Here is a 14,913-nt window from a genome sequence, read left to right on the forward strand (position 1 = left end):
GAAAGTTTGGCAAAGAGAAACAGACAGATGACTGATGTGGCAGCAACACTCACATGAGCTGCGACCCTGTGTGACCTTTAACCCCTGTGTGGCTGCTCTCTCCCATCTGTCGCTCAGACTACAGAGGAGCGCATCCAACTGGCCGACATCAGAGCCAGCAGATGGTACCAGTTCAGAGTGGCTGCCGTCAATGTACACGGGACCCGCGGGTTTACTGCCCCCAGCAAGCACTTCCGCTCCTCCAGAGGTAGGCTGTGTCTGGGAGAGTGTGGGGGTTGTGTGTGTGTGGCCCCTACTCAGTTCCTGTGTGACACCCTATCCTTCCATTTACTACAGTCAAGGGCTATGAACAGGTGGAGACTTTGGGACAATCCATTACAGCCTGATTTGTCTCAGTAATGGCCAATTTCCCCATTTTGTTCATGGACAAATTGTGTTTTTTTGCATGTTTGTGTGTGTGTGTGTGTCTAACTTTTGCCTGAAATTCAATCAATCCTGCAGTGAGGGGAAACACCCACCAACGTAACATTGTTCCTGTGCTGGAATATTCTGCAAGATTACACCCGTAATGCTCACATTTATTAAAAGCAAATAACAAAAAGGTTTTGGCACGGTGTCTTTAAATATCCATCACAACCATATGTAATCTGTTTCTTTTTCTTTCCCCTACCTAACAAACCTGAACCTTAAGTCAGATTATTAAGCATTCCTCGCCCCTCCGTCCCTAAAGTTGTCCTCTGAGCTAAATGGAAATTGATGCACACTGATGCCAAACAGAGCACAGAAAGTCATCAGAAACCACTGTGCGTGCAGAACATGTGCTTTTCTCCATAGCGATGCAACCACACCTTTGTACGTTTAACTCTTCAAAGGTGGGGCTTTCCCTCTTTACAGCCGTATAAAATGTAATATGTCCAAATTAGTCAGGATATTGCAGGTTTCAACTGCATGTAAGTTATTGTCTGGCTTCCAGGGAGAATGAGGTAAGGTAGGCTGCTCAGTGCTTCAGATCTGTGTTACAGATTAGCATTGTGTTTGATAGTGGGCTGAGACTGTGCTGATGCCTGTACTACTCTGAGTGCTTCTATGTTGAATGACTCTAAACAACCCTTTAGTCTGGATTACAGGTTTATGAATGTAATATTGTGTCTAGATTTCATCTGAGGTAGAGCAGATAGTTTGGTTTGAGGTGTAGAGGCAGAGCTGTGAGCAACATTCTGCAGTTCACTGGGATCAAGTTGATTTGGCTCCGGATTTGGCCCTTCGTCTGAGTTCTTGTGGTGTGTTTGCTTTACCAACATGGCTTTGGGTAGAGATTTTGTCTAGCAGGGACCACCTTTGTCTTCATCTTCAATATGAATAGCTGAGGAAGTAATGAAGGCATTTTTTTTTACATAGTCTATGACAAGATTGTGGTGCAATATTCACCAGGGAACCAAAACAAAGTACCTTGCCTGAATGACCTTCCTTGTCATTTATATTCTAACATGAAGTCCCCTGGGTGTTCTGACAGGTTGCGTGACATCACCAGACACCAGGTGGAAACAGGACTGCAGGCCTGGAAACTGACCTCCAATCAGTCCCACAACGCTGATGGATGGATGAGAGCTGTCACTTGATGAGCGATTGATTCTGTCATTCCATTGTTACTTACATAGCTCAGCCTGATCATCTGATTGCAATTTCGCACCACCATACTTTGTTTGGGCAATTTGCAAAAAACTCACTGCTTATTTATATAGCATGGATAACATTAGCTGGTTCACTCAAACGATGCGTCCAATTGCGCTTTGAAACCACCTCAAATGTGTTTCAGGTGGGAGAAGGAAGAAAGGGGAGTTGAGCTAACAGTAACAGGGCTGTAGTCTCCATTTTCTCATTAATAGGCCTTTCCCTCTGGTCTGGCGTCTGGCCCTGCCTCTGCCTGGCCCTGCCTCTGCCTGGCCCTGCCTCTGCCTGGCCCTGCCTGGCTCTGCCTGGCCCTGCCTCTGCCTCTGCCTGGCCCTGCCTCTGCCTCTGCCTGGCCCTGCCTGGGACCCCTGGCCTGACATCAGTACTGACTATGCGGCAGCCGGCAGCAATCCTGGGGCAGACCCCATCTGACCAGGCTCTAAACAAGCTCTGAAACATCATCTTACACACACACTCGGATGCACACACACATGCACGCTAGGTAGACTCAAGTTAAGATGGAATGTGAAAGTGAGCAGCATGTGTTTGGTGACCATTGAGCCGAGCTCTCTGTCCTGTGTAACGCTGTCGTAGACGTGACACCTGTCATAACATTTCATGACAGATTGTCAGTGGTGGACTAATGACTTTACACCATCATACTGGCTGGGCCTCTCATATGGGCCCCTCCTTATTCTGGTCTCTCAGCTACACTGCAAAGCTGTCTTAACTGGTGCAAATGTATCCTGGTTAGACACATTAAACCAAACGTCTGATATGATTTTAAGCAAGGATAAACACATTAATGTGGTTTAAGTGATCGTCCATTTGAATGAATCTCAGTATTTTGTTGATTTGTGTTTTTTCATTGGTCTGTGAGCCTCCAGCCACTTATTAGCACCAAAAACACATCGCAGCTGTCACTTTTCTGCCGGCGCCGTTATTTGTGGTCGTTCCCAAATTGTACAAACAAAAACAGCTCTATCATGATCTCTTGCTGTCTTCCATTATGAAACAATAGTCTTTCTGTGTCTAACATTATCCTCCTCAGTCAGTCCCTGAATTAAAGCTTAACAGCTGGGGGGAGAGAGAAGGAGAACTGCTGTGGATTACATGACATTAGAGTACTGTGTTCCTGGTCTCTCTCCAGATCCCGCCGCCCCTCCCAGACCAACCAGCCTGCGTGTTACTAACATGACGCTGGGTGCTGAGGGGACGGTGACAGCCCATCTTAACTGGACCCTGCCCTCGGAGCCCGACATCCCCGTCCATCACTACAAAGTCTTCTGGAGCTGGACAGTTCCCGGCAAGTCGCTGGTGCCGTCCAAGAAGAAGAGGAGGAAGACCACCAACGGGGTAAGCATCGGCTCTTCTCTTCCCGTCTGGGTGATGTGTCTGCAGGTTGGGAGGCTAGACACCCGAGGGCCTGGATGGGCTGGTTGGATCAGACCCATCTCAAGCTCAGCCTCGCTCCCCTAGTCTCTGCACTGTAAATAAGAACCACAGGCCCCACAATGGAAAAAGATCAGAAACGTAAGGCATTTAAATACATAAACTCTTAAAGTAATCGCTCATGCAGCACGGCGCACTGCAGGCCTTTTTTATTGTTTTATTTCCTCAAACAAATTAAATTCCCCTTAAACGCTTGGTTAAGCTTTGAAAGAAAACATAACATCTAATGGTTTCCTCATTTACGGCTAGATAGTGTCACAGGGATGTGTTCCTTGGATAACTTAACCCATATTTGTCAAGGTTACTGTTATTTTGATTGACTACTGGTAACCGAGGATAAGTCAAGGTCTTTTAGCCCAGTGGTTTCTTATTAATTGAATAACGATTAACAAGCTGTCAAATGAAGTGGTTTAACAAGTGCAATAGTATCAAATGTCTGTTTAGCTTAGCATCGCTATGAAGAATAAAGCAAAAACGCTATTGTCTAGACAGTCATTCCACTTGTGCTGACTTAGGATCCGGAATTAGTGTTGGTAACCAGATGCAGATGTGGCATGGAGGTGAGAAAGCTGGGAGACACCAGATATATTTTGATACTTTGGCACCTCAGGGCTTTGAAAGCTACCTGCTGATGGTGGAATATCAAAACAAGCACTGGTCCATAACTGGAGCCTATCAGGCTCATGCTGCTGGAGGAATGCTGAGACCTAAACACACCGTAACGAAGCCCCAGGGGATGGGAATAACACTGCTCCCTCACACAGAGCGTAAAGCCTCAGGCCTAAGACTCTATTACTATCTTCTCTCTCCATGTTGGTTTAGACCAGCACACGTGTTCCCAATAAGGATGGTTCTTATTCCCACAGACCTGGCTTCGGCTGGGACTGGGCTAGCCTGGGCTGGGACTGAAATGGACTAGACTGGGACAGGGATCTGAGTCATCTGGTTTGAGTGATATGGTTGTGGTCTGGCCACATTGTGTTCTGGCTGTGGTTGACGTGGTGTTGTCTCTGGGATTTCAGGCCCAGAGCTGGGTGGATCTGGAGGGCCTGCTGACTAACAATAGCTATACAGTGGAGCTGCAGGCAGTCACCTACTGGGGTCAGGTGCGTCTGAAGAGCTCCAAGGCATCACTCCACTTCAGCACCGCTGCCCAGAACAATGACTCTGGTAAGACATCATGGGACATCGAGTCTAAACAAGGCTGCACCCATCTGACTTAGTGATAAATAATGACACTGTTTAATAGTTTTTATGAATTCATTTTACAGTATTTATTAGCATAACTATTGATATGATCATAGATCTTTAAGCATACTGTAACCTTCCCATATTAGAGCTTTCAGCTGCATTTGGAGATTTTATGAGATTAGCTGGACTAGAAATCTGATAACTTCTCTTTTCCTTCTCCAACCCAGTGAAACCAGTGTCCAAGAAGGAGGAGGTTATGATGCCTGTTGGCTCCACCCTTGGCAAGCGCCCGGCCGGCCCTCTGGAGGTGGGCACACCCTTCTACCAGGACGGCCAGCTACAGGTCCGCATCTACTGGAAGAACCGAGGGGGTACGTACCATATTATTGTAGCGTGTTTGGGCCTTGGCACCGACCCTACTGTAATTACCACATCATTCTGCCCTTCATCAGGCATCCTGCATCCTTTTATTGGCTAATCAATGTCGGGAAATGATTGGTTCTCAATTTAGTTAAATCTGTAGGAAAAGCTACTGGATATTGTAGATCAACTAAATGAAACGGGTTGTCTTTGACAAGGGCAATAAGAGCTCAGGGTGAGTTTAAATCTACTGTGGACCAGGAGGAGCGGCGGCCTAGGATGTTCTGTTAGCTGAAGAACAGTAAACACAGGGAACGAGAGGGGCTCTGTATGCTGGGGTTTATTGACAGCTGTAGTTAAAATGAGCCCTCTCTCATATATTAGTGTTGAAACCGTCAATTTTGTTTTACAAGACCTGACGTCACCCTCCAGAAACACACGGACGACATGAAAGAGTTAAAACATTCACCGCACAGCATTGTCCACAAACTCCTTAGACCACGTTCCCCTACGAAAATATGGAAACCTTGAAAGGCGTGCTCCAAAGGTAGCCAGTCAAGTCCCATTCACTGGACTATGTTATGTTGCTAATATACACTACCGTTCAAAAGTTTGGGGTCACTTAGAAATGTCCTTGTTTTTGAAAGAAAAGCAAAAAAATGTGTCCATTAAAATAACATCAAATTGATCAGAAATACAGTGTAGACATTGTTAATGTTGTAAATGACTATTGTACCTGGAAACGGTAGATTTTTTTATGGAATATCTACATAGGCGTACAGAGGCCCATTATCAGCAACCATCACTCCTGTGTTCCAATGGCACATTGTGTTAGTTATTCATTTTAAAAGGCTAGTCACCTCTTCACTGTTGACGTTGAGACTGGTGTTTTGAGGGTACTATTTAATGAAGCTTTTAGTTGAGGACTTGCGAGGTGTCTTTTTTTCAAACTAGACACTCTAATGTACTTGTCCTCTTGCTCAGTTGTGCACCGGGGCCTCCCACTCCTCTTTCTATTCTGGTTAGAGACAGTTTGCGCTATTCTGTGAAGGGAGTAGTACACAGTGTTGTACGAGATCTTCAGTGTCTTAGCAATTTCTCACATGGAATAGCATTAATTTATCAAATTAAGAATAGACTGACGAGTTTCAGAAGAAAGTTCTTTGTTTCTGGCCATTTTGAGCCTGTAATCGAACCCACAAATGCTGATGCTCCAGATACCCAACTAGTCTAAAGAAGGCCAGTTTTATTGCTTCTTTAATCAGAACAACAGTTTTCTGCTGTGCTAACATAGTTACAAAAGGGTTTTCTAATGATCAATTAGCCTTTTAAAATGCTAAACTTGGATTAGCTAACATAATGTGCCGTTGGAACACAGGAGTGATGGTTGCTGATAATGGGCCTCTGTATACCGATGTAGATTTTCCATAACAAATCTACCGTTTCCAGCTACAATAGTCATTTACAACATTAACAATGTCTACACTGTATTTCTGATTCATTTGATGTTATTTTAATGGACAAAAAAATTTGCTTTTCTTTCAAAAACAAGGACATTTCTAAGTGACCCCAAACTTTTGAACGGTAGTGTATGTCATCGCCAAGCCAAACTCCACAGAGTGGAGGCAGGAATGCCCAGGCTGGCCTGGCTGAGGAGAGGAGAGGCCCAGTGGTGCTTCTGATGGAGAAGCCATCTGCTGAGTCGCAGAGAGAGAAAGAGACCGAGAAGAGACGGAAGTATTCCTGGTCCAGAGTGATTAGCAGGGCTGGCCCGGGCTCCGGAGGCTGAGTGATTGTGACTGGGTCGGCTAAGCTTTCAGTCCCAGTGTTGTGGAGTTAGTTCTGGGCTCGCTCCATGGACTAGCCTGGCGGGATGACTACACTACACTACGCTGCAGCAGTCCTAGTCTGACAGGGTGATGGTGTGGTGGGCTCAGACTCAGCCTCTAACTGGGCTGATGATGGATGCCTGCCTTTGGGTCTGCCTCTCGGTCTGCGTCTGACCACCCGGGTTATACTGGAAGAAAGAGAGCGAGAGAGAGAAACCTGGTCCCTGATAGCCTAGGATCAGGTTTCTCTTCATCAGACTGTGTTCAGAACTTCAGACTGAGGGACAGATTAACTCAACGCTGCTGATTACTGCACTCGCTCATTCTGAGGCAGCTCAACATTGGGACACATCTGGTCAAGTAGGAATGTCTATCTGTACTGTTTCATGAGACATAGGTTTATAAAGGACTGTCTCAGAGGGTGAGATAGTGGATCACTGCCTGACACACAGACACACACACAGACAGACAGTAGCGACGGTGATCAGTAGACTTCTGAGGCGAGCTCTCAGCCTTGATTTATGTAACTCTGCCGCGCTGCTCTATACCTGATTTAATGTTCCTTCCATTTTTTTACGTACCTCTTCTTCTCTGTCAGCTCGGCTACGCATATCTTGTTTATTTTCCCCTAATTTCCCGCTTCCCCTTAATTCCTCTCTTCTGCTTCCAAACTGCTGGGAGGCTGAGCACGCCAAATCCGTGTCGAAACCTTCAAAGGCCTCCTTTTATCTCCCGACCGCAATCCAGGCCCCTGCCAAGGGCTAACACAGCGTAACTCAATTATTAATCGGAGAAGTATAATTTCACATCTGAACGCACACAGCCAGATGAATAATAATTCCTGTAAAATATCAGGGGGCAATGGGAGCATAAACAGCGCTGATTAGCCAATGAGGGTCTACGGTTTAGTAATGAAGCGAACTGGGGCTGGGACCCGGGGTTTGAGACTGGCGCTGGTTCAGCATTGCTGAGGGTAGGCCTTTAAACATGGCCACGTTCCGCTGATGAGATGATTCAACACAACATTTAGGAGAAATATTTGAATGTACGTATTTAGTTTTTTATTTCTTATTTTATTATGTTGACATTAATGTCACGTTGAGATGAGTCACAGTAGGAAATGTAAGAATCGGGTTTTAATGCGTTTCACCAGCTAGTGTATCAGCAGCATCTGTTAATGCCTGATAAGATCAGACTGATGGTGGGACACTAATAGAGAGTACTCAGACAGTCTGACTGGGTGTTATTGTAAGATAATGTATTATACGATAAGATCATTTTATCCAACAAGCAAGTATCATGTCTGATATTGTCTTTGTCATCGGGTTCTTTGTTGTTTTTGCACCAGGTCATTGACTACTCTCATCTCTCTTCCTCCTCTACTCCCAGATCCTTTGGTGAGTCGTTACCATGTCCAGTGGATGCCTGAGTACTGCAGTCACAACGAGACCAGAGGACCAGAGAAGTCAGTCACACAGGTCTGTCTCATACCCCAAATCATCCTTCTATCAAAGTACAGTCATTGCTCCAAGTGTGTGTGTGTGGCTGTGTCTTGTTCAAAACATGAAGCAGATTTAATTTCTTTAGGAAAGCAGCTCTAGTGTCGGAACCAAACATCATGTTGTCACCGAGAGTCACATGTATTTATTTTCCAATATATTTGACGTACAGTAGGTTTTTAAAGGACCAAAGAGTTTGGTCTGCTTTGTGTTTTCATTTTTGTCAAGGAAAAAATATAGCGATGCTGGTATCGTCACAGCCCTACAACTCAGTGGTATGCAAAGTGCCCGCCAGCCTTTTGTCTGGCACTAAGAAAAGACATCTCGTGTAAAGAAAAGGGCCCCACTCAGCGCCTCAGTCCTGCTGTGCAGCTTTGCAGCGGGTAAATCAGCGACTGTTGTTTTGATTATGACTCAGTCGGTGTGGTCAAACATGGTGCACTGCCCAAACATGGTGCGCTGTACTAAAACAATGTTTTCGGGAATGATGGACCATGCACCCCCAGCATGAGCACATTGGGTGCAGGGGCTGGGTGTGTGTGTGTGTGTGTGTGGGGGGGGGGGGGGGGGGGGGGGGGGGGGGGCTGATTGAACTCAGCGCTGTTCCAGGATGGCATAGGCCTGGCAAGCAACACATTCTTCAGGGAGCCCTTCTCTGGTTGCTAGGAAATACACATCCTTTTTCTATAGGTCCCTGGGAAGGATTCCAGCACAGCGCTGTCCTTGTCTCTTGTGTGTGAACATGGCGCCTTGGTTCATTTTTAATCAGGGCTGTTGCATATCAGAGAGAGAACACTCGCCCTCTGAGTTCACGACTATTAGTGTAGAATGTCATTATTACAAATGGAAGATTTAATTCCAGTGAGCCACTAAGAGAGGCACGTCCAATCCTTAAAAGTGGTCTCTTTGCTGTTATACAGATTAAAACCATCAATTTTCGGTGGATTGACAATAGAACCCTGTTTAAAGTATCCTCCTTTTTAAATGAAGCCATACAGAGTTGGCTACAATTCAAATGTTATCCTCCAGAAGAGGCAGAACATTTATTACAGCAAATAATATGGCTTCAATGTACTGATAGAGGGTAAACCAATGTTTTCAAGATAATGTATAGTATAAGGTATCATGTTTATAATGTACATTGGAAACAACTATGTTAAAATTGTCATACAAGCAGTTAATCAAGGTGTATGGAGATGTATGCTCAATACAAAATGATAACAACTCTTCGCAGTTCTGTCACAAAAATGAAAGAGGCAATTACTTAAATAGAAAAGAGATAATTAGTTTGTCTGCCAAAATGTTTTAATCATAAATGGCTTAAAATGACCAATGTAAAATGTGTCAGTTTCACTTACGGTCAAGAGGGTTAACAACTATGCCACATAAAGTTCAAGATGGTTGGGAACAGATTTACGATGTCCCAATACCATGGCATCGGGTTTATGAACTGATATACAAAACAACAATTGACACATCAATCCTTTCTTTTCAATTTAAGCTATTATATAAAATTCTTGCTACAAAAAGAGTGTCAGCCTTGTGCAGACTATGAAAAGAGTCAGTCAGCCTTGTGCAGACTATGAAAAGAGTCAGTCAGCCTTGTGCAGACTATGAAAAGAGTCAGTCAGCCTTGTGCAGACTATGAAAAGAGTCAGTCAGCCTTGTGCAGACTATGAAAAGATTCAGTCAGCCTTGTGCAGACTATGCCACGAGGAAACCGAAGCAATTGAACACATCTTTTGGTACTGTCCATCGGTGGCTTGTATTTGGAGTCGGGTCCAGGAATGATTGTTAAGTCATACTATCAGAGCCCGGTTGGACCACAGTCAGTCAATAGGAAATATCATTGTGCTCTTGGGTAAAATGTTTATTTTTGGGAACATTTGGACTGAAATGTTGCAGATGGAGAGTTTGAAGTCCCTGGTGAGACACCGTGGTAGAATGAAGTTATGTATTGCAAGAGGAAATGGTAGAATGATGATTTAATGAGAAAGATGGGTTGATCTGTGGCTATCTGAAGGTTGTAATTAATGAGTGTGGGAATAAATACATACACACATGCACAGTATCATGTTTGAGGTCCTCCAATCAGGTGTGAGGGTGGGGATGTGATTTATTGTATGTTTTGCATTTAGTTCTGTTTTGTGTTTTGGTTTCACGCTGTGAGCAGTGTGTGTGCTGGTCCTGGTGGTTGGGTATGCTCGCTTCCATGCCCTCCCGGGCGTTGGGTATGCTCGCTTCCATGCCCTCCCGGGCGTTGGGTATGCTCGCTTCCATGCCCTCCCGGGCGTTGGGCGGGGCTTGGTCCTTCCCGCCATTGGAAAATCCCTTCGGGGCGGGGGCTTTGCCCTGCTGGCGTCTGGGGACGAGCTCACCCAATGAACAGACTGATGGGAGCGGCCATTCATATTATATTGTATTGTTGTTTTAATTTGAAGAAATCATAATAAAAAAGATCAGCCACTCAGCAGGAAATCTTCATGTTTCCTGGAAAAAAATTCTGGAATAATTCATTTAACATGTCATTTTCGTTTCAAATGACCCCGAAATGCATTCTTGTCCCCTCGTCTTTATCAGATACCTCCTTTTATATTTGTGTTACACTTGGAACCCATCAAAATAATCTAATATTTTTTTCATTGTAGTTTGAATGGAGGACTAGTGGGTTAACACCTAACATGTGAATGTTCAAAGTGGTTCAGTAATGTGGGCCATGTTCCAGGGCATAGGGAGGGAACCTGATCCTCTCTTGGCTCCATGTATTTAATTATCTGTGGTGGTTTCCTGGGACGTGACCTGGGCGATATCATGTCAGGGCTCTGAACGTTTAATGTGTCTCTTGGCTCAGGAGAACTACATCAACCTCCCAGGCCTGCTCTTCTCCTGCAAGTACAAAGTCACTGTTCACATGCTCAAGTCCAAGAGGCGCGCCAAGGACGAGAGCACCACCTTCCTCACCCCGTCCTGCACCACCATCAGGAGCAAGAGCCACAAACACATCCCCTGTCCTGGGGAGGAAGGTGAGTCAGCTGCCCAGTACAACCAGGTCATGTTATGTTCAAACTCTTATTATCATGTTGCATTATGTGCCCGACTCTCTACACGGTTGTTGAAAGAGGCTTCTTCTCATGTTATAGTAGATTTTTGCCTTATTTATTTACTATGACTTTCTTCCCAGCCTAGCACTTACAGTTTACATTATGCCAAGAATACATGTCCATCAGACGAGTGTTTTTCAACATAGTTATTCCGATCTCTCTCTGCAGCCCCACTTCCCAAAGTGTTGGCTAAGTCGGAGAATCTGACGGCGTCCTTCTCCATCCACGAGGGAAACGTCACGGGCAACTTTCTGTGGCGGGTGTCACAGATCCTGGCCCATCAACGAATCACAGGCTTCCAGGTCACCTGGGCCGAGGTCACCACTGAGAGCCGACAAAACAGCCTGCCCAACAGCATCATCTCCCAGTCCCAGATCCTGCCTCCAGTAAGTCTATTCAACTCCGTTATATTCAAATAACTATTATTCCTGTAGCGATAATTCTTGTTTGGAAAGGTACATGCAGTCATTCACTTTAGAATTGGTTATACCAGGAAGTGGCTATTGTAATGTATTTGCTTTTGCTGTAGGACACAAAAGCTTCGCAAGAATTTGAAGGAAAATGTTATCAAGAATATATTGTACTTTTCCCAGGGACACTGCCCTCTGTGTGCTGAAAAAATAAGTGTGATCTTCAGCATTTCATTATACAATGCTTGCCAGGAGTGGAGGTATTTTAAGGATACACTGCATTGCCCTCTTTACATGAAGAACTAGATAAGCAGTGGTGTGCAATCATACACAGAGATCTGAGGGAGGGGTCCCGTTAGAAGTTCTCCTCCTCCTGTGTTTCATCTACCTTCCCTGCTTCCTCTTTCATCCTGTATGAGCGTGCTGAAAAACCCACTGTTTTACATAATCTAATCGATCAACAACACGTTCCGCCTGTCTGCGCCACCCAGTGAGCCGCTCGCAGCTCTAAAAATAAAAACACTCATCACTACACTCAGTTTATCAGGCAGGGAAAGAGAGAAAACAGAAGATGTGTTTATTTATCTCTGTGGCTGAATAGAGAGCAGATGGTGGATGGGATATAGCCCAGGTTTACCTAACAGATAATTCAACATGTTAACATCAGAACGGACAAAAACTCTAGACTTCTATGTGAAAAAAGTTATACAGGTACCAGAAAGTGATACTAGCCCTGAAGTCCAACCAAGATTAAAGCTTTAAACAACTGTCTGCCTGTGAGAAAGGTATTCAGCCAGTCTTGGAGGACAATTAAAAGTTGATACAACATTGCTGCTCAAATCCTTTACAGTTGTAGAATATGTTTCACAAAAGAAAATGGAAGCTGATAGAAAATGTCATTAGTGTGAGTTCTTGACCCCAAAAAGTAGATCAACTTTGATTTATCCTTGTCTGAATGCTTCTTACATACAACATTTGGTATGTCAAATAATGTTTTCTACAGTGGCACCAACGAGGGTTAATGGTCTTCTCTTGTGCTGTTAACCCTTTCAGGACCATAGTCTGCTGGTGGTGTCTAACCTGCGGCCAGCCACGTACTACAGACTGGAGGTCCAGGTGATAACGTCAGGAGGTGAGGGTCCTGCCACCATTAAGACCTTCCAGACCCCAAGTGTGTTACCAGTCCTTCAACACCGTAAGTACCAACTCACTGACCACTGACTACAACTGTTGCTCTCCTCTAGTGAGCCACATGACTGTGTCCAGCTAGATTTAAACAGAGATACCATAGCTCATTTGAGCAAATCTGTGACTCTCCAGTGACATCTTCTGAGGTCATCAATGACCAGTATATTTCTTGCATGACCACACATTACTCTATTTTGATCATTATTCTGTAGTACCATTAGGAACTGAAATTGACATGTATTTTGTGTGTTGTAGGACCCAGACTCAGGCAGCACCATCCACATCACCAGAAGTCCTCAGCGGAGAGACATTGAGACCCCTGACCCATCAGACCCAGTGGGACAGGAACCAATGTCTCTCAGCACCTTCACCCAGGGAGGGAATACAGTGTGGAACCAAACAGCAACACAGCAGACCATGAAATCTGACCCCAACCTATGTGAAATGGGTTCATCTTCAGGCTGCACAGCATATGCTTTCCCTCAGTCCTTCCTGATTCCATCCACTGACTGGACTCTCTGCACCATACGGTTAGATGCATACTGATATGTAGGACTCTTTTCTTTAGGTCTGGTTGGTTCATTCTCCTGTTATTTATGGGACACTAAGACTAAGTTGGTTAAGGAGTTTAGGAATTCTCAAACTGTTTCTTCCAATAGAAACAATAACAAAGCAACAGTATATTATCAATTCCAATTGTATATCTTTGTATATCTAGAACTCAAAGATTGTTAGATTATAAAAGGACAAGAAAAAAGTAAATCACATTTTGTTTGAATATCATGGTAACTAAACTGAAGACACGTTAATAACAGTGGAGAGAACGGCATACAATTGTAAAACACAATCATGTATTCATTGAGGAAGGCGCGTGTTCACCTATTTATTTTGTTTTACCAAGTAAAAAGATGTCGCTTAGACATACGCTATGTACTGATGAATAATGTAACTAAAACCAGTGTAGTTTAACCCAGAATATTTCTCATAGTATGTTGCATGTAGAAGTACATTTGAATTTAAACTGTAAATAAATTACAAGCTTCAAATTGAATGCTTGTAATGGTTTTGCATGTCAAACGTTAGTGTTCTGTAGGCATGAACATGTCTGTTACCTCTTTTGGATATGTTAGCAATGTTTCATTAACAGATAATTATATGGGGAATAATATGTCATGTTTATTAATGAAATTATAACTTTTATGTGGAAATTATGGAATTTTATGTTCTTGACTGTAGAAATATTTGTTGTGGAACAGTCAGTGAATGTCTATTTATTTGTGTGTGTATTACAAAGTTTGATTTGTGTTTGTGTTGTGTTTTAGTCTAGTGTTTTTGAACCGGCAAAACATCTTGTAAAGACATTTTGTAAAAATGGAATTGTAAATATAGTCTCATGTTACATGTTATTTTTCCATGGTAGAAACTGTACAAACTGGTAAGTAATAAAATAATCCTTAACCTATTCCTTATGCTTTATCCGCTTAATTAAAATTGCTGTGAGGAGTCAATATCAAATAGTGTATATTGTCTAAACATTGGACTATTTGGCAGATACTGGTGCTTATGTTGGCTGTGTAGTCCATAACGCCAGACTCCAACACAACATATTCACTGATCTCCCCAGATAAACAGGTCATTCAGAGCTTACCAGCAAGCCATGGCTGGAGTTGGGTGCCCTGGACATAATACTCTCCTTTAGACTACAGTATTGTGCCCTGCCAGTTGCGTAAAGTGTGCTGTTTGTATTTGAACAGCTTTAAATCCTTTTTGTCTCAATCCCTTCACTTTTTCAATACGCTGTGGAATGTTGACATTTTTGTGAGTACTTAAATTATTCTGGTATGAGAGAGAATACAGTAAACTGTGTGAAATCGACTAAAATTGGGATAGGCCAGAGGTTTGAGGTGTTTTCCTTGAGTTTTGATATTAATCATACCTCACAGATGCTAGCGCTACTTAATGGTTATTTGTTGGCTGTGACGAGTTAGTCAGCTGTCTGCGGCTGACTCATACCTTCTACGCTTGTTGTGCCAGTAACACCCATACAACACCCATCAGCGCTGGCCAAGTCTGTTGACTGATGTAGTTTTACATAGTCTGGACATCCTGACATTTGTTTTGGACGACGCAGCATGTTACACTTGGTTAGCCCTTATGTCCCTTGTAATGTCTACAGTGCTGTTTTAGACCTCAAATTCTGGTTTGCTTTTCA

The 14,913-nt window shown here is 43.8% G+C and overlaps 1 protein-coding gene across 1 annotated transcript in view; it reads left to right on the forward strand.

Moving 5' to 3' along the window:
• Positions 1-14,146, forward strand: part of LOC120064149 (anosmin-1-like) — a 55,131-nt gene extending 40,985 nt beyond the window's left edge. The window contains exons 6-14 of the mRNA XM_039014522.1: positions 118-247; positions 2,822-3,027; positions 4,146-4,293; positions 4,542-4,685; positions 7,893-7,981; positions 10,854-11,025; positions 11,272-11,489; positions 12,567-12,708; positions 12,957-14,146. Coding sequence (XP_038870450.1) covers positions 118-247; positions 2,822-3,027; positions 4,146-4,293; positions 4,542-4,685; positions 7,893-7,981; positions 10,854-11,025; positions 11,272-11,489; positions 12,567-12,708; positions 12,957-13,015 — 1,308 coding nt within the window. The 3' untranslated portion in view covers positions 13,016-14,146. The remainder of the gene's footprint in view (positions 1-117; positions 248-2,821; positions 3,028-4,145; positions 4,294-4,541; positions 4,686-7,892; positions 7,982-10,853; positions 11,026-11,271; positions 11,490-12,566; positions 12,709-12,956) is intronic.
• Positions 14,147-14,913: the final 767 nt, after the last annotated feature.

This window comes from Salvelinus namaycush, chromosome 19, assembly GCF_016432855.1.
Source record: "Salvelinus namaycush isolate Seneca chromosome 19, SaNama_1.0, whole genome shotgun sequence".
Lineage (NCBI taxonomy): Eukaryota > Metazoa > Chordata > Actinopteri > Salmoniformes > Salmonidae > Salvelinus > Salvelinus namaycush.